General features: G+C 36.8%; 2 protein-coding genes across 3 annotated transcripts in view; both read left to right on the top strand.

Annotated features, from left to right (window-relative positions):
* plrdgb (PITP-less RdgB-like protein) overlaps positions 1 to 24,816 on the top strand; it is a 236,861-nt gene that overhangs the window by 133,171 nt on the left and 78,874 nt on the right. For both annotated transcript variants that reach the window (NM_131575.3, XM_087300233.1), the window contains 3 exon segments: positions 5,095 to 5,282; positions 12,883 to 13,025; positions 13,174 to 13,344. In NM_131575.3, the coding sequence (NP_571650.3) occupies positions 5,095 to 5,282; positions 12,883 to 13,025; positions 13,174 to 13,344 (502 nt within the window).
* LOC147838957 (uncharacterized) lies at positions 725 to 4,580 on the top strand. Its single transcript, XM_087300397.1, has 3 exons — positions 725 to 737; positions 2,243 to 3,225; positions 3,443 to 4,580. The coding sequence occupies exons 1-3, from the start codon at positions 725 to 727 to the stop codon at positions 3,443 to 3,445; spliced, it is 999 nt and encodes a 332-aa protein (XP_087156523.1). The 3' UTR covers positions 3,446 to 4,580.

Here is a 24,816-nt window from a genome sequence, read left to right on the forward strand (position 1 = left end):
GCTAGCAACATGAACCTTATAAATTTTGATTTCATGGAGACTTTAAAGATTTAAATCCCTCAAAAATTAAAATGTGTCATCATTCATGTTATTCCATCTGACTTGTTTTTCTGATTTTCAGTGCATGTCTGCTAACATTATTGCCAGATAGTGGTTTTCAGTGACCCGGCTTGTCTGTGTCTTCTCTGAGCTGACGGTTTAATAAAAGCTCAGTCACCTGCACAGTGCCAGAGTGTGATAAAAAGACCACATGGCGCATCAATTTACGAGCAGATGCCTCAGCAACTGTGGACCAGAGGCAAACAACACAGTACAGGACTCAATCAATCACTGTTGCATGCTAAATGGGAGCAGTTCACTCAAAAATTAAAAATGTTCAGTTATTCATGCTTTGGCCATTCGTAGTGTATTAATTTCCTCGGTAGATCATTAAAGAAGATTGAAACTGTGATCCTTGATGATTAATGAAATATGAATGTAAATGATTACTGTCAATTTATAAGTAAAAATGAAACGTATACAGGCAAACAAATTTAATAGCTTTGTCACATTCATAACAAAGGCTTTTTACTTGGGTGGATGACAGTTTAGAGGGAAGGAAAATCGCAATCAAGAAGAGTCAACTAATGAACATTAGACAGTTCACTTATTGAAGCTTCAAAACCTTTGCAGATAATTAGCAAGTGTCAAACAGCTAAAGCTGGTTCAGTAATGCCTCATTGACATGGGGCTTCAGCGTCAGTTCTTGAAGGAGGTTGTCTCTGAAGTTAGGGCTGACGTGATCGTCATAGCAGCATCAGCCAATGAAATTAGTCCACAATCACCTACTGTCTGAGGTAGGGTATTTGCATGAAGATCTGATTGGCTGACGCTTCCATTGGCCTTCGAAAAGTTTAGAAATTCCCAACTGAAGTGGCGCAGATGGATCCACAATTCAGTTCGGCAACGCTTGACGTCACCTATTCAAAGTGAATGGGAAGCGCTGACGCCTCCTGTGAACGGGGCATAAACAAAGCTTAGTTAAAGTTATCATATTTTATTTTTGCCTCTCGAGGGCACTTATTCACAAACAACAAAGGCATGCTTTGGTCTTTGACACTGCAGAAATCTTGAATATATTATCTTGGCAGTATGAAGCAGAATAGTGAACAGTAAATACTTTTGAAAAAAAATCATTTATATTATCCAAAGTCCTAAACTGAAACTTAAACATTGCTGCAAATACACAAAACATGAGCCGCTGAACAAGATACGGGTAAACACAGTCTGTTTCAGTAATAAATGATGCATTCAAATCCTATACTGGGAAGTTTTTATCATCGTAACTACTGTATGATCAGTTGCATACAAGTCACTTTCGTCAGACCAAGATATACATTTTTACGAGCTCAACATATACAAAATGATCCACCCCATCTTATTGTAAATATGTATAAAAAGGGTTATATTTATGCAAAACCTTAAATAAGTGCCTCGGCATAGGTTTACCTATTTTTCTGGGTAAAATGAATGTGGTGGTACACAAAGTGTTTGGCAGTAGCGTCGCTACAAGGGTTAGGGTTAGGTCCACAATCATGAATTGATGGTCCAGGATCAACATTAGTGAATTTATATGTTGATGGTCCAGGATCAACATTAGTGAATTTATATGTTGATGGTCCAGGATCAACATTAGTGAATTTATATATTGATGGTCCAGGATCAACATTAGTGAATTTATACATTGATGGTCCAGGATCAACATTAGTGAATTTATATGTTGATGGTGCAGGATCAACATTAGTGAATTTATAACTTGATGGTCCAGGATCAACATTAGTGAATTTATACATTGATGGTCCAGGATCAACATTAGTGAATTTATACATTGATGGTCCAGGATCAACATTAGTGAATTTATATGTTGATGGTCCAGGATCAACAGTAGTGAATTTAATAACTTGATGGTCCAGGATCAACATTAGTGAATTTATACATTGATGGTCCAGGATCAACATTAGTGAATTTATATGTTGATGGTCCAGGATCAACATTAGTGAATTTATATGTTGATGGTCCAGGATCAACATTAGTGAAATTATATGTTGATGGTCCAGGATCAACAGTAGTGAATTTAATAACTTGATGGTCCAGGATCAACATTAGTGAATTTATATATTGATGGTCCAGGATCAACATTAGTGAATTTTTACATTGATGGTCCAGGATCAACATTAGTGAATTTAATAACTTGATGGTCCAGGATCAACATTAGTGAATTTATATGTTGATGGTCCAGGATCAACATTAGTGAATTTATATATTGATGGTCCAGGATCAACATTAGTGAATTTATATGTTGATGGTCCAGGATCAACATTAGTGAATTTATATGTTGATGGTCCAGGATCAACATTAGTGAATTTATACATTGATGGTCCAGGATCAACATTAGTGAATTTATATGTTGATGGTCCAGGATCAACATTAGTGAATTTATACATTGATGGTCCAGGATCAACATTAGTGAATTTATATGTTGATGGTCCAGGATCAACATTAGTGAATTTATACATTGATGGTCCAGGATCAACATTAGTGAATTTATATGTTGATGGTCCAGGATCAACATTAGTGAATTTATACATTGATGGTCCAGGATCAACATTAGTGAATTTATACATTGATGGTCCAGGATCAACATTAGTGAATTTATACATTGATGGTCCTGGATCAACATTAGTGAATTTATATGTTGATGGTCCAGGATCAACATTAGTGAATTTATATGTTGATGGTCCAGGATCAACATTAGTGAATTTATATGTTGATGGTCCAGGATCAACATTAGTGAATTTATATATTGATGGTCCAGGATCAACATTAGTTAATTTATATGTTGATGGTGCAGGATCAAGATTAGTGAATTTATATATTGATGGTCCAGGATCAACATTAGTGAATTTATATGTTGATGGTCCAGGATCAACATTAGTGAATTTATATGTTGATGGTCCAGGATCAACATTAGTGAATTTATATATTGATGGTCCAGGATCAACATTAGTTAATTTATATGTTGATGGTGCAGGATCAAGATTAGTGAATTTATATATTGATGGTCCAGGATCAACATTAGTGAATTTATATGTTGATGGTCCAGGATCAACATTAGTGAATTTATATGTTGATGGTCCAGGATCAACATTAGTGAATTTATACATTGATGGTCCAGGATCAACATTAGTTAATTTATATGTTGATGGTGCAGGATCAACATTAGTGAATTTATATATTGATGGTCCAGGATCAACATTAGTGAATTTATATGTTGATGGTCCAGGATCAACATTAGTGAATTTATACATTGATGGTCCTGGATCAACATTAGTGAATTTATATGTTGATGGTCCAGGATCAACATTAGTGAATTTATATGTTGATGGTCCAGGATCAACATTAGTGAATTTATATGTTGATGGTCCAGGATCAACATTAGTGAATTTATATATTGATGGTCCAGGATCAACATTAGTGAATTTATATGTTGATGGTCCAGGATCAACATTAGTGAATTTATACATTGATGGTCCAGGATCAACATTAGTTAATTTATATGTTGATGGTGCAGGATCAAGATTAGTGAATTTATACATTGATGGTCCAGGATCAACATTAGTGAATTTTTACATTGATGGTCCAGGATCAACATTAGTGAATTTACTAACTTGATGGTCCAGGATCAACATTAGTGAATTTAATTACTTGATTACTTAATTATTTAATTACTTGATTGTCCCGGATCAACAATAGTGAACTTATAAATTGATTTACAGTCAATAACTGAACTGAACTATTATGCCTCATATGTTTTATTGACAGTTTTATTGATTGCTAATATATGATTGACTTGGATTTAAGTTGCTTCGATTTAAAAATGAAAATTGTAAAAATAGCTTAGATGTAGCTAAGCTACTTTTGCCATGTAGCGTTTAGCTTAGCCTGCAACAGTACATTTCCCAGGGGGTAGCTTTTAGTGTAGTTAAGCTACATTTTAAGTAGAGTAGCTAATAGCTTAGCTCATAACATTTTTTCAAGTAGCTTGCCCAGCACTGGGTACACACTACAGTTACACTACGATTCGCACTACAGTTAACATGTTCAGGTACGGGTTATTAACAGATAAATTATTGTTTTAATGTGGTTGTTCGTTCAACAGTGAATAAATGCCACACAATAATCTGTGATCTGTAATCAAGTGCGTTTGCATCTCCTAAAAATTTTAGTTTGGACAAATTTTCTGGAATGGTCAGTTTGCTCATTAGTTTGCCTCGTATGGAATCATACTTGGTGTGCAGAGCGGACTGGCTTTCAGTCTGATGAAAAATGGTTCCAGTAACCAGTTAAAAACAAAAAGGCTATACAAAATCATGGTTAAAATAAGTCCCTACTCTGCTCTTTTCTTGTTTGCTTTTTAAAATGTTATCATTGGGTTTAAAGAAGGGGCGGTGTGGGTTATTATATTATGCGATGTGATATAATATGTTCTTTAAGCTGGCATCTCACAGACCTGTACAAGGTGGAGGTGTGTAAATGGCACGAAAGAAAAAGAAAAAGTAGCTCAGTAATGTATTTGAGATTCACATAAATGTACACAGCGGCCAGGGTGGATTTGGCAATAGTTTCTGGATGCAGCCTTTGTGATGCAAGCTGAGACTCAGCGATGCATGGCAGACACAATACAATAAAATTGAGCTAGTGACATCAATATGATGGGTAGGGTTTGGGGTGGGGTTAGGTGAGCGCATTAAAAAGCATTGGATGCAGCCCAGATTGCATCTGCACCAGGTCTGCAGCCAGACCCCTCTCGGATTTGGCTGTATGAACTGCAAGTGTTCATAGTTTGCAAAAATGTAACCCTGAGCACACATTTCCGATTAACCTGGGTTGTTGGTCTGTCTTGGGACGGTTAGGTTATTAATAAAAATGTATGTGATGTGCACTGTATTTCATTTATAAATTAAGCAAGTCAAATTGTGTGAACTTCAAAAGTATCAAGGAAGCAAGATTTCATTGTTAAAAAGGATAAACATACATTTCTGTGTTTGGTTGCAGGAGAAGCCAGGTGTGGTGAACTCTCTGAGCCCCACACTCCGAGGCAGCAAACGCCTGAGCAAGAGCAACATTGATGTGTCAACCCCGTGCGATGTGCTGTCTGGAATCCGCCATCCGCTCATCCGTAAGCAGAGCGACTCGTGTGATGCAGACGTGGCCAGCGGTCAGCGAGAGGTTTTCATCAGCAGGTGGGTTCACTGCTTTACTGACTTATCTTGTCAATTTTATAGAATATTTATCACTCGTTCTAATAGGACAGTGTTTTCCAAAGTCCTTGGGGGTTGTGGGAAAATGAAAAGGGGGGGTGGGGGTCGCTTGGCGACTTCATTTTATTAAACTATTAGAATTACCATATTTTATCCAAACCTACGGAAGAACAAAATAGTAGTTAAAAGTCACAATGTTTACATGTTAATAATAAACATTCATAAACAACATGCAAATAAAAAGCCATCAGTCTTTCGATTTTTTTTGCAACCCCTCGGGTGAGTAAAATGTATTAAAGAAACATCAGTTGTCATGTTCACCAGCGAACAACCACCAGATATCGCTGGTAAACATTCACACACAAACATTCACACTCATTGAACTACATATCTGCCATGTTATGGACTACAACACACTCAGTCACGCCACACACACACAACCAGTTCCAGATCTACACTGATTGCACTCTCACAGCTGAATCCACTCACACAATGATTACTTGGACTATTTAAACCCCTCTTTTCCACACACATGTTGCCGAGTCTTGTTTGCTGTATCAGTGACATTACAACGCGGTTTCCTTTGTCTGCCTTTGCCGTGTTTTTGATTATTAGCCTAGCTTATCCTTTTGTCCTTGTCTGCTGCTTGCCTTTTGATAGTGGTGGGCAAAGCGAGGCTTCGTGAAACACTGAAACTATCGAAGCAAATGTGTCGAAGCTTCGAAACGTTTCGAAACACCACTCTACGGTGACACCTAGTGGTCATTTTATCTGTATTTCACTGAAACAGCTTCAGCAAAGAACAGTTGAGCAAATTGATGTATCAAACCCCACTTTGTAGCCTTGAATCATCAGATGGTTTAGTTGAGCGGTTAGAGTACGTGACTACCATGCGGGGAAAATGGGTTCGAATCCAGACTATCACAAGTGTGTTGAAATGCTTTAATACCAGCTGATAATGCTTTGTTATTGTATCGTTTTGTTTCAACATTGCTCTGACATACGAATAAACATTTGTAAATAAATTTGTGTTTTGTTCATATAACAGGGTTGTTACTAGATCAGATACAGTTGTGGCCAGAAGTTAACAATAATTATTTATATTATTAATTAAATTTCCCATTGTATTTTATTAATGTATATCCAAAACCTAAACCCATCACAGTACTGTAAAAATATGAATTATTGTTTTACAGTGTTACAAAAATGATGCTAAATTGATGGTGTATCCGCAGCTGTATCCTATCTAGGCTACACCATAAAACAGTAACATGATTAAAATACATAAAATCATGATTTTGGAGTATTTGTAATAGTCGAGATTCGAACCCAAAATAAATTCGACATACTGTTCCATAGTGCACACGCGCGGTCCACTAGGCCATACAAATCAAAGTCTTACTAGAGATCATGCTAGTGAAATGCAGATTCTCCGGGTCTTGAAACGCCTCTGAAATGATCGATGCTTTGAATTGCTTTTGTCACGTGACCAAGTGTTTCGAAACACTTTAGTCACGTGACCTGGGTGTTTCGGATCATGCTTCGGTACAGTGTTTCGAAACACTTGCGCTTCGGGATCTCGACACTGTGTCGAAACGTCAGTTTCACGTCAGCCATCCCTACCTTTTGACCTTTTGCCTGTTATTCGACTATGATTCTGGATTGTCTACATATCAGTTTGCACCTGAACTGACCATCGCTTGCCTGACTTTGAATAAACCTGCATTCGGATCCTACCTTCTGTTGTCAGTGTCACTCCCGTGGCGTTGCAACAATAGTGTCAGATGCAGCACATTGATTTTATGGCACCATGTTAAACTTTCTGACAATTTTATGGCATTCACATACATTAGAAATAAACCCGAGCCTCAACTGAACATGAAAAATGATCTCCAAATGATGTTCTCCAAAATTAAACGATGAATAGACTTGGGCCTATTGGTATGTGTGCGCTGTTGTGTTCAAGGTTCATATGTTTATAACCGCCTCAAAGAATATTGTGGACCACGAGTCACTGGCATTGTTAGTTTGGGGGTTGTGGACTGAAAAGTTTGAGAATCCCTGCCTTAGGAAGATAAGCAGACTATGCCCATCTTGTGTCTTTAATTAAACACACAGTAGATGATCTATAAATCATTTCACTACTTTAGCTGGAGAACATGAGTTCACAGCAGGTGAATTACTGACTTCTAACAGGAAATTTGTTAATTATTATATATAATGTAATTATAATTATTTCAAGAGTTCACACTTAGCTGATGATTGATTATAAGCAAGTTTGGCATGCTGTCCCGGGAGAGAGCCCTGAGCTCGAAGGTTCTTGATCCCGTTTGGAGGAAGAGAGGGGAGCCTTGAGCTCAGGTAGATCTCGACAACTCCCCCTTGATAAGAGCTGATGACTAAAATTGAATGCTATTAAAAGATATGCAAGTTTAGATTTATCAATTTACTTGTTGTGCTTGTTTTTGGAATGTGGGAGGAAACCGGAGGACCCGGGGAAAACCCACGCAAGCACGGGAAGAACATGCAAATAACACACAGAAACGACCACCGGCCTGTTAAAGGACTAGAACCGGTGACGTTCTTGCTGTGAGGCGACAGTGCTAGTCACTGGGCCAGCATGCTGCCCTATGGAGGGAAAGGTGAAAAGGTAGGGGTGGAAGGGGGGATTCTTCAAATCGAAGATGACTGTAGTGAAAAAACCCTGGCTCTTTATAGTGGGTTAGGAATGGCCTGATTGGTGGATCATGCATGCTAATGCAGAACCAGCCGTGTTCAATCATAATCACGTGCTCCTCTCGAAATTAGTTTATGAATAAACTTCATATAATGCAATTTTTTGTGATTACATGTAATTGGCAATTAGCTTACAGCTTCCCTGTGTTTCTGTATCACTTTACTTCTTGCTCTATTTGTAATATTCTTTCAAAAGTCACTTATGTAAAATTCACTTACATCTTTAGACACTATGTAACTTCCTGAGGATTATAAAAAAAGGAATTATTTATCCTTAAAAATCCACTCACTCCTTTTTTTATAATGAACTAGAAACCGTGTCTAAAAAATATGCCATTTGATTTGAATCATTCTGCAGAACATTATGTAATTTATTGCAGTGGGAAATCAGCACAGTCATGATGAAAAAGTAAAATCATATTAATGTGGTAGGATAAATATTTAAAAAGCCTTGTGTCAAATGTATCATGCACATTTTTATAAAAACACGTCCTTCAAGTAAACAGCCATATTCATTTATTTTAAAGTTACAAAGTTCAAAAGGAAAGAACCAGAAATAAACATCAGCAAAAAGTCAGTGACATTTGATGTTTGCTTCAGATCATAAAATGTTCTACAGCATGATGTAAATAAGTAGGAATCAAAGCAGGCTTGGGAAATGTTTTTTGCTCAGTTTACAGATAACTCTTGCTGAAATAGAAATCGTTAAAGTTGCCATAGAATGCACTGAAACAATATGTTAAATTGTATCTACATAGAAAGTATGTGGCTGAAGTAAGTGCAAAAATACCACAGAAATAGTTTTATAAGAACATTTACAACCTGAGAGTTTACTCCTTTATGGGAAAGTTACATTTTTACCTTATTTGGAAGGGATATAAATAATAATTCAGGTCTACTTATGTTAGTGCCTGAAGCTTTCTCTCTCTCAAACACAGTATGATGTTGCTCGAAATACACACATTCATAATAATCATACACAGTTGCCCCTCCCCCCCAAAAAGTTGCCCTATTACAAACATATGCATCACAATTTTACAATATACATGTCAAATTAACAAAAGATGCATTAAAACAGATCATGGGCTCTATTTTATTTATTTCTTGTCGGCTTAATCCCTTTATTAATCCGGGGTCGCCACAGCGGAATGAACCGCCAACTTATCCAGCAAGTTTTTACACAGCGGACGCCCTTCCAGCCGCAACCCATCTCTGGGAAACATCCACACACACACTCATACACTACGGACAATTTAGCCTACCCAATACACCTGTACAGCATGTACCTGTACAGTCTTTTTTACTGTAGGGGGAACCGGAGCACCCGGAGGAAACCCATGCAAAGGCAGGGAGAACATGCAAACTCCACAAAGAAACACCAACTGAGCCGAGGTTCGAACCAGCGACCCAGCGACCTTTTTGCTGTGAGGCGACTCTGCCTCGCCCTTTTGCTATTTTAAGGACGGAAATCCACTTTCCGAATCTACTTTTGCTATTTTAATGACAGAAAAATACTGTCTGCACCCTGGCACATGGTCTAACCGGGTTGTGTTTATTCTCTTAATGAGTTATGAATGTGTTTTGACCATACCGTGAATTAAACCAATCAGAGACTCGTCTCCTATTTCCTTTAAGAGTCAGTTGTGTCACGTCATGGCGTATTAGCTATTTACATGGTGGACTTTGTAAGTGGAAAAACTGAACACTTTACTAGCAAGAAAACAGTTAAACAGAGCATCTGCAACGTGAGGATAAAGAACGAGCCTCCAGTTTTCAGCCTCTTTACTTTTTTCTTTACTTTTACTCTTTACTTTACTCCTTTACTTTCGTGGATAAGAAAAAGGTAGAAACTCACTCCGTTGAAGACATCCATTAGCCTTCATATTTAATTTAGTTTGTTAAGCGCAAAGATTTGTTTCAAAACTATTTTTCCTAAATTCCAGCAAATGAATAAATTAACAAAAATAACAAAGTGGTAGTTATATGCAAACACACGTCCTATTCTTATGCTCCATATGGTGATGGAGACGTCTCCGAAACCTGCCGGGTGGACAAATTTAAAAACGCCCATCAACATTTTTATTAAAACAAATATAAATATACATATAATAAATAATACTATTACTACTACTACTACTAATAATAGCATTATACAAATGCAAATCATCATGAATAAACTGAGAAAGTTCCCTGAGGTGAAGAAGGCATGTGGTTGTTATATTTATGTAGAAATTAAAAATGTTTGTAATATTTTGAGAGGGGTCTGAATGCAGACCTGGTGCAGTGCAATCTGAGCTGCATCCAATGCTTTTTAATAGGCTCACCTAACCCCACCCCTAACCCTACCCGTCACAGTGACGTCACTCGCTCCATTTGAGTACATTGTGTCTGACATTGCATCGCTGAGTGATGCAATCTCAGCTTGCATCATTAAGGCTGCATCCATATACTATTGGAAATTTTAATTCTTTTTATATATGTAAAGTGTTTTGTGTATTGCTATAGATTCTGTGTGTATTAAGCACTGCGTAAGCTTGAACACATGCAGGTGCACAACTAATGCGCTCTGTGCTGGACTTCAGATCAGCTTTCAGTTGGTCAATAGTGCGGTCTATTTCAGTTCCTCAAAATAGCAACGCATTAACAATGCGCTTTAACACACCTCCTTTCTAGACCGGTCCACAACGTGGCGCAAATGAATTAACTATTTAAACAACATGGTACAAAACGTGAAAATTAGAGTTGCGCTGGTCTAAAAACAGCAATAAATGGCGCACAACACGTCTTGTGCCTTGTTGCGCCGAGTGTATGATAGGGCACTTTAACGTACAGTCCGTAGAAAAAACTACTTATTGATTTTAAAAAAAGGGTCTGGGTCTAATGCTGTGCGATATCCGCGCGTAAATTGCCGCGTGAACATTTGAGGTTACTCGCTTCATTCGCGCGTCAAACCCCGCTTCATTAGCGCGTCACATCCGCTTCATTCGCATGTCAAATTAACTTCAGAACCGTCGCGAATTCGCGTGATGGGCAGGGCTTCTGTCTGCCTGGTGACTGTAGCTTCATTGCTAAAAGGCTTACATGGATTTTATGAAGAAAATAACAGTGTTTATGTACTTTATGAAGGCTGAAAAACAGCGTCGATACGTTAAGGATCGTGTCTGAGTCCACAACATGCTTTCAGAGGTGCATCCAGCTCTGTGAGCTCATAAACTCCTCCAGAAACTGAACCTGGATCACGGAGGCTTTCAACGGTGCTTCTGACTGAGCCAAGCCCAGTTTGATGACTTGTTGTCGGTGTCGCCTGGAGGATATCCCCTGGGACACCATCAACAGATTCTACATCACAATCACGCCCCCACAAGAGCAAGATTCTGATGGGTTAAAGCGGCGCGAATGTCCGCTGAAGTTCAGATTTTCGAACTCGAGAGATATGCCTTCAAACGGCCAAAACGCTCAATTCGATGTCTATCGTGAATTGGATGTCTATTCACGCGTTTGCATTGAATCACTCGCGCTTGACGCGCGTTCCGCGTCTGATGTTAATGCAGCATAAAAAGACAGTTCCGATCACCCGGTGCCAGAAAGTCTGCTCTAAGCATCCTTGGGTGACAATTTAATTACTCCGGGACACTTAGTAGACTGGCCTGAGTCCCTCTTTAAAACCTTCCAAAGACATTCCTGCTTTGTGTGTTTGTTCGTTATATGTCAAACTAGTCAATAAATCCCATTATAACCAAATGGATTAAATCGTTTGCCTCAGAAAAAGTCACTGAAACGATTGATTCCTTTGCTATTAAGTTAATCAAAACTTATGAATGATTAATCTACTTCACAAGGAGTAGTAATCATTCCCTTTCTAAATAAATAGATCATTACAGTGTCCGCTCGAACGAGTGGGCGAGGTCTGGTTATATATATTTGTTTAAATTAACAATAAGTTAATTCAGAATATTAATGATTAATAATAATTTGTTAATGTTGATAACTAATATTCATAATTTAATGGAATCATATTTATATATTTGTTTAACCAAACTGATAGAAGGTTTAGCCGGAATATTAATAATTAATAATAACTCGTTATTATTGATTATTAATATTCATAAACTGAGCTAATTTCCCTACAGCACTTAATGTTCGAATTAATATTCATAAACTGAGCTAATTTCCCTACAGCACTTAATGTTCGAATGTCGCTCATTTTGCATTGTGACCAACTCAGATGCTCTGTGGACATGCATGCCTGTTTCTTAAACTTGCTTACACCTCCCCACAGTCTAACCAGTTTTCAAAATAAGAGTCTCACATACCGAGTAAACAAGCGTAGATAAACTTAAAAAATAAGGGAGAACTTTATTGTTGTAATCTCACAAGTCACAAGGAAACTTTTAATTGTGATCTTGTGTGAATAGTAACAGTTGGTGTTTGTTTGGATTGGCCTATTTTCAAAACAATGTAAAACAATGGTGTTTGAAATGCATTGTATGCTATTACCTTCTACTAAACACTTATTATTCAGTTATGCCTGGTATATGCAGATTTTCATTGTATGCCACCTTCAATCAAAATACTTTAGTGTAAAAGTGAATTTAATTTAATTTATTCAGCTGACTTTTAGGTATACAAAGAAATTCTGTATTTTACAGAAATAGCCCTGAATTAGATGATTTAAATGGATGAAGACCCTGCTTGGTTCTCAAGTCTTAACAGATTTGTCATGGGGGCACAAAGGACCTCTTGGATGACATCAGCATGATATAAAAAGCATTAATTGTGATGAATCATTAATTAGGAGTTAATAATTAATGAAGATAACTGGCTTTCCATGCATGCTGTCTCACAGTCTGTCTCAGGACGATCAGTGTGGCTCCAGGCAGGCTCTCAGTCCAGGCTGCTTTGAGTTTGAAGTATCAGACTGCTTTCTGCTGGGATGCCCACTGGGACTAGTGCTGGCGATGAGGAGAACGGTGGTCCCTGGCGTGGATGGTACAAATCGGCTTCTTTCTCACACACATACACAGATAAATTGTTAATTTTAAAATTAATATTCAAGTTGACCATATGATTTATAGTGTTTTTATTAGAGTAATTTCCTGATAGATGATTACTCTGTTCTGTCCTCCCTCTCTATTAGTGGCTCAGCTCCGGCCAGCTTGTTCGCAGATTTTTAATCTGTTTTACCCATCGGACCCCTCTGCCTCACGCCTGGAGCCATTATTGCACTCAGTTCTCACCCAGTTGCCTCCTTTTCCTGTTCCCCGGTACCAGCGCTGCCCTCTGGGTGATGGACGCTCCACTCTCATCGGTAAGAGCTTGCATCATACAGTAATACGGCTGTAAAATGTTTTCAAACATGCTGTTGGAGAGTTATTAGTTACCATTTGAATGTTTTGTTTTTTTAAACCAACCAAGCCTGCTTAATTTGTATGACTGCCTTACAGAAATCATAAAATGGGGCAAATATAACAGTGTATATAAAACATCTCATACACTACTGGTCAAAAGTTGAGGTCAGTGGGATTATTAAATGTTTTTAAAAATATATTATCCTGCTTACCATGGCTGAATTTATTTAATAAAAAATACAGTACAAACTGTAAAATTGTGAAATGTTATTACACTATATAATAAGTGTTCAAAAGTAGTTTATAAATTAATTTTATAATTTATTCCAGTGATTTTATTGATGAATTTTCAGCTTCATTACTCCAGTCTTCAGTCACATGTTCCTTTAGAAATCACTCTAATATTAATTATTTTAGTATAATTCATTTATTTATTTTTCTTTATTAATCTGAGGTTGCCACAGTCGAATGAAACACCAAACCTATCTAGCATATGTTTTACACAGCGGATGCCCTTACAGCCACAATCCATCACTGGGAAACATCCATACACACTCATTTACACTCATACACTACGGGCAGTTTAGCCCACCCAATTCACCTGTACCGCATGTTTTTAGACTTGTGGGGGAAAGCGGAGCACCCGGAGGAAACCCATGCGAACACGGGGAAAACATGCAAACTCCACACAGAAATGCTAACTGACCCAGCTGAGAATTAAACCAGGGACATTCTTGCTGTGAGGTGATTGTGCTACCCATTACGCCACCATGACAACCTTATTTTCTTTTTCTTCTTTTTCTTCTTCTTCTTCTTCTTCTTCTTCTTCTTCTTCTTCTTCTTCTTCTTCTTCTTCTTCTTCTTATTATTATTATTATTATTATTATTAATGGTAATAGTAACAAAAGCAACAATGACTGTAATAATAATTAAGTAATAATTTCATGTTAAACTACAAACAATAAGAAAGCAGTATTTAAAAATGTATAAATATTATACAATATAAATATAAATATTATAACAATTTAACAATTTATAAATATTATAAATATTTATAAATATATAAACAATTTATATATAAATATTTAACAATTTAAACATTTTTAATATTAAATAAATACCTTTAAAAAAAGAAAATAGTGAAAAAAAAAAAAACTGACCCAAAACTTTTGACCGGTAGTGTATAAAGCTACTGTTGACTTTGAATGAATTGACATTGTGGAATCTGAGGAAGCACGCAGACACGCAAATACAGATTTGATCGATTTATTGCCTAAATTGCATTGACTTTTCGAAAATACCACCAATACTTCAGGAGATTAGGACACAAAAATGACAGATGGTTATTGTTCTTATTGTGGTGGTGTGGAGAGACCCCCCTCATGATTGTGAAGCGCTTTGGGTCTATGACCATACACATGGGTCTATGGCCCTGTTTATTTTTTCCCCATTTTCTGTTTAACAGAGAGCAGATTTTTTCAGCACATTTCTAAACATAATAGTTTTAATAACTCATTTCTAATAACTGATTTATTTTATCTTTGCTATGATGACAATAAATAATATTTTACTGCATATTTTTCAAGACACTTCTTTACAGCTTAAAGTGACATTTAAAGGCTTAACTAGGATAATTAGGTTAACTTGGCAGGTTAGGGTAAATAGGCAAGTTATTGTATAACGATGGTTTGTTTTGTAGACTATCGAAAAAAATAGCCTAAAGGGGCTAATAATTTTGTCCTTAAAATGGTGCTTAAAAAATTAAAAACTGCTTTTATTTTAGTCGAAATAAAACAATCAAGACTTTCTCGTAAAGAACATACATACTGTGAAAATTTCCTTGCTCTGTTAAACATCATTTGGGAAATATTTTAAAAAGAGAAAAAAATTCAAAGGGGGGCTAATAATTCCGAGTTTAACTATATATATATATATATATATATATATATATATATATATATATATATATATATATATATATATATATATATATATATTTATATATATATATATATATATATATATATATATATATATATATATATATATATATATATATATATATATATATATATATATAAAATGTTTTTACATGGCAATGGTTTTCTTGCATGTCATTTGTTTTTAACAGCATCATACTTTACAAAATGGTTCGAAATTGTAATCATAAGGCAATCACATTAAGTGCTAAATATCTTCTGTATCTTTAAAAATGGTGCTATGTAGCACTTTAACCACCCCAATGAACCACTAAAGAACCATTTCCACTATATGTTACTTGGTTCATATGAATAAGAGCCAAATACAAACTAAGCAGTGCTAAATAACACGTCAACTACTACAAAGAACTGCTGTAGAAAGAATGTTTGTGTGTTTAGCTAAAAAACTATTTCATGGAATGTAAATCCAGAATCAAACAAAAAATGCTATAGGGGTAATTGATGTGTCAGTGCTCTCTGAATAGGGGATTTATAGAGATAAACAAAAAATCTTTATTTTCAATTGCTTTTCGAGGACCTTGGTCTTATGATAATTATGTTTTCTTGTAATTTTTTTGTATCAAACTTCAGAGTGACTCGAAGAAGAAAAAAAGAGATACAAAAGTCTGATTATATTGACTGTGCTTCATATAATTATAGTTTTTATTAAGCATTTAAAAAGTCTGACAGTGATCTGTGTTTAGCACTACACTAATGTTAACAACAGTCAGATTTAAAAATTTTGAAAAAGAACTGACAACAATCATTAGAAATTAAGAAAAGTAATCAAAAAGTGACACTATTAAGTTAATGTTTATAGCATTTATGGGCTCTATTTTGATGGTCCATGTGCAGAGCGCAAAACGCAGGGCGCAAACTCTTTCAGGGTGTGTCAGAACGCATTTTTGCTAATTTAAGGACGGGAAATCTGCTTTGCGCCGTGGCGCATGGTCTAAAAGGGTTGAGTTTATTTTCTTAATGAGTTATAGGTGTGTTTTAAGAATAAACCAATTAGAGTCTCATCTTCCATTCCCTTTAAGAGCCAGCTGCGTTGTGCCAAGAGCGCATTCGCTGTTTACAGGACGTAAAGTAAGTCAAAGTGGAAAAAATGAGCATTTCACTAGCAAACAGTTAACAGTTTTTTTTTTTTTTTTTTAAAGAAAACTGTTAAACAGAGCATCTACTGCGTGAGAATGAGAGATAATGGATCTACTTTCACTTTCGCTCTTGGATAGGAAAACCTTTACACACAGACATCAATTAGTCTATAAATAAATAATTTTGTTTGTTAAGCACAAATATTCGTTTTAAAACTATTTCTAAATTCAGTTCTAATTTCCAGTAAACTAATAAATGAACAATAATAACGAAGTGTGCTCAAAAACCTGAGTTATATCCTAATACACATGCTGTGCCCCACATGGTCTAAAACCTGACAGGTGGGCAAATCTAAGCTTGTTTTTAATAAAACAAATATAAATATGGATATAATAAATAACACTGCTAATAATAATAACATTAAACAAAAGCTAATTGTTATGAATGAACTGAAAAAGCCTCCCGAGATGAAGAAGACATAAAAGCAGTGATTTTTCATATTTATGTAGGCTAGAAAATAATATATTATATTATATATATATTATATATTATTATATATATATTATATTATATATTATATCCTATATATCCTTAATATTAAACTTTTTTCATATGTAAAGATATTTGCCTATTGCTCTCTTGTGCGTATTAAGCAGTGTGTAAGCGCCGGAGTTAAGACCGGGTTTGTTTTGGTCTAATGAAAAATCTATTATAGTTTCTCAAAATAGCAACGCGCCAGCGGTCCGCCTCAGAACGACTTCCCTTTTAGACCAGAACGCCTATGGGCGCACAAATGAGCGCTAATACATTTGCTATTTAAACAGCGTAGCGCAACGCCTCAAAACGACTCTTGCGCCAAGCTGAAACTACCAAAAGACTATTGCATCACATTCAGCCGGGTTTATAATAGGGTGTCTTTATTACATTTTTAATGTAACTTTTACATTTCGATCTGATTGAGAGAACAGTAATCACTTGAAAAGATTTAAAACTTAATCTAGAACGTGCAATGATGGCGAACTGCTGAAATAGTAAATGATCTATGACCCAGAGCTGCATTGTTTTAGTTTGTGCGATCGTGCATTTTTACAACTTGATAATGTGTACAGTCCAGCTTCAAATAGGAAATATTATGCTTTCAAAAACAAAAGAAAAAGCATTAGGAATGGGTAGAGAAATACTGAAAAAACACAATTTTTGTGCACGTTGCCTATTTTAGAGGATCAAATCAAAATTTTGACATACTCATGCGCACATCAAGCTAATCACTTTTAGTATTCATGTAAGCACTATGTTAAAAAGAAACAAACAGAATGATTTCCCTCTGACTGATTAAAGAGTCCATGTAAACAAAGCAGCCAGTGTGTTTGGCTTTTATTCTCTATATTCCCATATGCTTGTCTAGTTTTCCAGTGTCCTTGATTGCTAATTATGGCAGTATACACCTATTCTGTTTCTCCCTGATTACGTTCCCCTGTGCTTCCTTCAGGACCTTGTCCAATATTGATTATGTTAAGTGGTCATGCTCTATTTTCTCCAGCTATCTCCCGTGTGTTTCTTGAAGATTTTGTTTGCTGTCTACTTAATTTTGTGCTCACAATGTGGATATTTTTAAACATGCAAATAAAGAAAGCTGTGGCGCATTGGGTAGCGCTGGCTCCTCACAGCAAGAAGGTTGCTGGTTTGAGCCTCGGCTGGGTTAGTTGGCGTTTCTGTGTGGAGTTTGCATGATCTCCCAGTGTTGGCGTGGGTTTCCTCCGGGTGCTCCGGCTTTCCTTACAGCTCAAAGACATGTGGTATACAGTAGGTGAATTGGTTAAGCTAAATTATTCGTAGTGTATATGTGTGGATGAGAGTGTATGCGTGTTTTCTAGTGATTGGTTGCAGCTGTAGGGGCAGGGCTGGAAGGGCTGAAACCTCCAATTTATCCAGCGTATGATTTACATGCTTGATAAGTTGGCGGTTCATTCCACTGTGGCTACCTCTGATTAATAAAGGGACTAAGCAGAAAAGAAAATTAATAAATAAACGATTAAAGAAAACTCTGTGCTTAGATTTATTATATCTTAATTCAAGACTGTATAGACCATACATATTGTTCATGTACTGACATAAGTCTAAATGAGCAGCAAGACGAATGATTGAAGAAAGAGAACCTTGGTGAATTTCTGTATTTACTTACAATCTAAACTATTATTAAACTGTTCTTTTACAATACAAAGGATGATAAATATGATTTTTTTTTAAATAGAGCAGCTGTTCTGGCTTCAAACAAGCCCATATAGAATTAAACATTAGATGTTTAGTGCATAGATGTTAAGATAATCCTACATAATGCATTGCATAATACGATCAGAACTCAACAAAGAGGTCATTACTGACCTCTTTGGAGCATGAAGGTGGAGCATTACTGCTTATAGATACCAAATTTGAGTTCATGTTCAACACTTCTATTTTATTTTATTTTATTTTATTTTATTTTATTTTATTTTATTTTATTTTATTTTATTTTATTTTATTTTATTTTATTTTATTTTATTTTATTTTATTTTATTTTTAAAGTGAAACAGTATGAGGAAAATGTAATGTAAATATTTAATAGAAATGTCCTCCTAAATAATATCCTAACTACTTGGAGTTTTGTGAAATGATAACATTTTGATGTAAAAACTTTGAAAGTTATGTGATATACAATGATTTATGTGATTAATTTATTCAATAACAGTGACAATGCAATAAAGCAATGATCATCTGGCATTTTCACCATTAATTTACACACATTCAAATCTCATTTGTACTTTTAAAGTAGAGTTATTAGTTTAAAATAAATCAACTTTAAAATAATGTTGCTATTTTATTTTCTCTTTATTTCATGAATTCAGTTAAAATCCTTCACTCTTACAGTGTTCAAAACATAATTACAGCCATGTTTTAATCTAAAATTAAATATTAAAATGTCAAAAAGAACTTTAAAATGATTACATACATAAAATAATGTGATTTGATCATTTTTACTGTCCTTGTAACTTATATTACAGTATAAAGAATTTTTTTCACTAAAAATTTAATCACCAGCTTGTTATGATTACCAGCGATCTAGCGGCTGCAGATCGCTAAAGGACTACAAATCCGCCATTTCATGGACTACAAGATCCAGTCATGCACCACTCACACAACCGGAACCTGATCAACTAGACTTACACAGCTGATGCTGCTTAAAGACAGATTACAAGGACTATAAATACAGCACAAACATTGTGGAACATTACGGTGTGTTTTCCCTTGCCCTGCCCTTGCCTTGCCTTCCATTTTTAGACCTTGCTTTGTTTTGTTTGTTTATGTTGTATGCTGCCTGCCTTATGGCCTCTCGGCTGTTATTTCGACTACGACTCTAGATTGCCCATACACTTCTATTTGGTCCTGTATTGACCATTGCTTGCCTGACCATTTCTGTTTAATAAAACCTGCGTTTGGATCTGCACCCCTGTTGTCAGCGTCACTTCACGTTATGCTTTTATTCATCTTAAAAAAAGAAGGGTTCACATCCATATTTGATCACTTGAGCCACTGAAAAATAAATAATTTGCCTTAAACATTATTTTCTATATCCATGAGAACAATTTTATATAATCTTGTACAAAGCACATTTGTCTTATTGAAGAAAGTCAATTTTATTTTATTTTTTTGTTTTGAACAAAAAGATTTAGCTTTAATCAAAGCAACAACTCCCATAAAATGTTAATTCATCCAATTAAAAAGCTTTAGGGTAATGGTTTCACATCTAAAGTTGATCATTTGAGCCACTGAAAATTAAATCATTTGTCTTAAACAATATTTTTTTTAAGTCCATGAAAGAACAAAACATATTGGGCTTCTGTTTAATATGCATGCACTGACCTGTGCTAGTAACACTCAAAATGAACATTGGTCAAAATAAAGATTTCTTACTTGAGCTCTTAATCAAAAACATTTATATTTGACTGCACTTGTAAAATAATTCATAATTTTACGGTTTATTTCCAGCAGCTGGGGTGCCAGAAAAAAGTGTAAAATAACGGCCGTTAATTATATAAATTTCGTAAAATAATGAACATTAAATTACAGAAGTTTACTTAACCCTCTGGGGTCGAAGACCGCGTATACGCGTTTTGATCTGTAGTGTCGTCAAACTGCTAAAATGAACTTAAATTACACTTTCAGTTTTGATCGTACAGATAAGATCAAAACATCAATCGAATCTGTTATGTGTCTTTTCTATCTCCGTGAACTGCTTTTAGAATAATGTCAGTAAAATGCGCTGAAACTCAGCGAAAACAAAACGCACAGAGATGAGACATATATCTTCTTGAAAGCTTGAAGTGTCTTTTAAATGCAAACAAACATTGCTTGATGAAGTAATCCGTATGAAACCAACGCTATGTCTAGTTTCTCAGTCTGATCTCATTAGTTTTAATGCGACCCACGAGGCATTATTGTTACAAGCATCTGAAGACGCGTGCAGACTGTGGTCTGAAAAACATATCACTAAAATGAAAGGAAACTCAGCAAATATTCAACAAAGATGATGATTTATGACATCTATATAAAGCTTGATATGTCTACTTTTGCATTAACTAATTCAAGTCGAAAACAAATGATCTCTGTTTATGTAATCCATATGAAAGTAAGGACTGGTACAGATTCTCCTATATCACCTCAATACAGCTAACGTGATCCCGCCTCTCAGTAAGCACGCGTCATATGTAAATTTCTGGTAAATTTCTGTAATTCAACCTCTGTAACTTTACAGTAAAGTTCTGTAGTTTAACGGCTGTTAGTTTACGATTTTTTTTCCTGGCACCCCAGTTCCTGAAAATAAACCTTAAATTTACAGATTTTATTTTTACTGTGTATGTTTTGAACTTAAAAAAAAAACTTAAAAAAAAAAAAACATTAATAAACTGAAACTAGATATTAAAGTTTGAGGACAAACTTTATGGTGGCTTGAAAAGCCGAATCTGAAAGTTTGAAGTGGTTTTAAAGTGTAAATAGAATGTTAGTATGATTTTAGCTTGAGTTAACATATTACTAGCATGAATTAGCATGTTAGTAGCATGATTCTTACATGAATTAGCATGTTGTTAGCATGATTCTAGCATGAATTAGCATGTTACTAGCATGATTCTAGCATGAATTAGCATGTTGTAAGCGTGATTCTAGCATGAATTAGCATGTTACTAGCATGATTCTAGCATGAATTAGCATGCTACTAGGATAATTCTAGCATGAATTAGCATGTTAGTAGCATGATTCTTACATGAATTAGCATGTTGTTAGCATGATTCTAGCATGAATTAGCATGTTACTAGCATGATTCTAGCATGAATTAGCATGTTGTTTGCATACATCTAGCATAAATTAGCATGTTACTAGCATGATTCTAGCATGAATTAGCATGTTGTTAGCATGATTCTAGCATGAATTAGCATTTTACTAGGCGGTTGCTAGGGTGTTTTAAGTGGTTGCTAGGTGGTTGCTAAGGTGGTGCAAGGCAGTTGCTAAGGTGGTCTGACTATTTGCTTGGTGGTTGCTAGGGTGTTGCTAGACGGTTGCTAGGGTGTTTTGAGGGGTTGCTAGGTGGTTGCTAAGGTGGTGCTAGGCAGTTGCTAAGGTGTTCTGACTAGTTGCTAAGTGGTTACTAAGGTGTTGCAAGGTGGTCGCTAGGGTATTCTGAGTGGTTGCTAGGTGGTTGCTAAGGTGTTGCTAGGCGGTTGCTAGGGTGTTCTGAGTGGTTGCTAAGGTGTTGCTAGGTGGTTGCTAAGGTGTCCTAAGTGGTTGCTAGGTGGTTGCTAGGGTATTCTGAGTGGTTGCTAAGGCGTTGCTAGGTGGTTGCTAGGGTGTCCTGAGTGGTTGCTAGGTGGTTGCTAAGGTGTTGCTAGGCGGTTGCTAGGGTGTTCTGAGTGGTTGCTAGGTGGTTGCTAAGGTGTTGCTAGGTGGTTGCTAAGGTGTCCTGAGTGGTTGCTAGGTGGTTGCTAAGGTGTTGCTAGGTGGTTGCTAAGGTGTTGCTAGGCGGTTGCTAGGGTGTCCTAAGTGGTTGCTAGGTGGTTGCTAAGGTGTTGCTAGGCGGTTGCTAGGGTGTTCTGAGTGGTTGCTAAGGTGTTGCTAGGTGGTTGCTAAGGTGTCCTAAGTGGTTGCTAGATGGTTGCTAGGGTGTTCTGAGTGGTTGCTAAGGCGTTGCTAGGTGGTTGCTAGGGTGTCCTGAGTGGTTGCTAGGTGGTTGCTAAGGTGTTGCTAGGTGGTTGCTAGGGTGTCCTGAGTGGTTGCTAGGTGGTTGCTAAGGCGTTGCTAGGCAGTTGCTAGGGTGTTCTGAGTGGTTGCTAGGTGGTTGCTAAGGTGTTGCTAGGCGGTTGCTAAGGTGTCCCAAGTGGTTGCTAGGTGGTTGCTAAGGTGTTGCTAGGTGGTTGCTAAGGTATTCTGAGTGGTTGCTAAGCGGTTGCTAGGGTGTCCTGAGTGGTCGCTAGGCCCTTACTAAGGCATTACTAGGCCGTTGCTAGGTGGTTGCTAGGCGGTTGCTAGGGTAATTTGGGTGGTTGCTAGGCAGTTGCTAGGGTACCCTGGTTGGTTACTAGGCAAGCCTCACATACATGCTTGATAAAACATTTATACTTAGTAAGCATTTCTAGCAAGTTACAGTACTTGGCTAGTCAATATTAGCATGTAGCTAGTCACTGCTAGCATGTGTAGCATATAGGAAGTTTCGTTTGCTAGCATGAGTCAAACGAGCCAATCTCCAAGTCTCTACGATGTTCTGATGCTGAGATATAGCTGTTGATGAATGGTTGCTAGGGTACTCTGTTTTGTTGCTATGGGCGAGGTTACAGAGTTAACTTGAATGTGGTTGGTTGTCTTAGTCTAATGAACCAACCCCCGTGTCTCTATAACACTGCTATGCAAAGATATGCATCTTGGCCTATTTTAATGGAAGTCTATGGAATCAATTTGGGGGCGTGGCTTGTGAGCTTTATTATCATATTGAGATGCTCATTGGTTGTCTGAGTCAGATGAGCCATCCCCCAAGTCAATAGGACACTGCTATGCAAAGATATGCATGTAAGCATTTGATAGCACAGCTAATTACATTCTATAGGACAGTTGCTAGGGTGCAGTATGTGGTAGTTAGGGGTGTGGCTAGAAAGTTAAAAGGCCATCAGTGATTGGCTGCTGGCTAGACTGAGTTAAATGAGCTCAGCCATTAGTCTGTATGACAGTCTGATGCAGAGTTATGAGGTCACAAAGTTTGATCCCATGTTAAGTCAATGAGAGTCTTTTGTAATGGAAGTCTACGGGACAGTTGCTAGGGTGCAGTATGTGGTAGTTAGGGGTGTGGCTAGAAAGTTAAAAGGCCATCAGTGATTGGCTGCTGGCTAGACTGAGTTAATTGAGCTCAGCCATTAGTCTGTATGACAGTCTGATGCAGAGTTATGAGCTCACAAAGTTTGATCCCATGTTAAGTCAATGAGAGTCTTTTGAATGGAAGTCTACGGGACAGTTGCTAGGGTGCCATAAGTGGTTGCTAGGGAGTGGCTAGTAAGTCTAAATGTCATCAGTGATTGGCTGCTGACTAGACTGAGTTGAATGAGGCCTGACTCTAGTCTCTAGGACAGTCTGATGCAGAGTTATGAGCTCACAAAGGTTGACTCAATGTTAAGTCAATGGCAGTCTTTTACAATGGAAGTCTATGGGACAGTTGCTAGGGTGCCAAAAGTGGTTGCTAGGGAGTGGCTTGTAAGTTTAAAGGTCATCAGTTATTGGCTGCTGGCTAGACTGAGTTAAATGAGCCCAGTTAGAAGTCCCAGTTAGAATTCTAGCATGAATTAGCATGTTAGTAGCATGATTCTTACATGAATTAGCATGTTGTTAGCATGATTCTAGCATGAATTAGCATGTTACTAGCATGATTCTAGCATGAATTAGCATGTTGTTTGCATACATCTAGCATAAATTAGCATGTTACTAGCATGATTCTAGCATGAATTAGCATGTTGTTAGCATGATTCTAGCATGAATTAGCATTTTACTAGGCGGTTGCTAGGGTGTTTTAAGTGGTTGCTAGGTGGTTGCTAAGGTGGTGCAAGGCAGTTGCTAAGGTGGTCTGACTATTTGCTTGGTGGTTGCTAGGGTGTTGCTAGACGGTTGCTAGGGTGTTTTGAGGGGTTGCTAGGTGGTTGCTAAGGTGGTGCTAGGCAGTTGCTAAGGTGTTCTGACTAGTTGCTAAGTGGTTACTAAGGTGTTGCAAGGTGGTCGCTAGGGTATTCTGAGTGGTTGCTAGGTGGTTGCTAAGGTGTTGCTAGGCGGTTGCTAGGGTGTTCTGAGTGG

This window comes from Danio rerio, chromosome 21 (assembly GCF_052040795.2).
Source record: "Danio rerio strain M-AB ecotype USA chromosome 21, GRCz13ab, whole genome shotgun sequence".
NCBI lineage: Eukaryota > Metazoa > Chordata > Actinopteri > Cypriniformes > Danionidae > Danio > Danio rerio.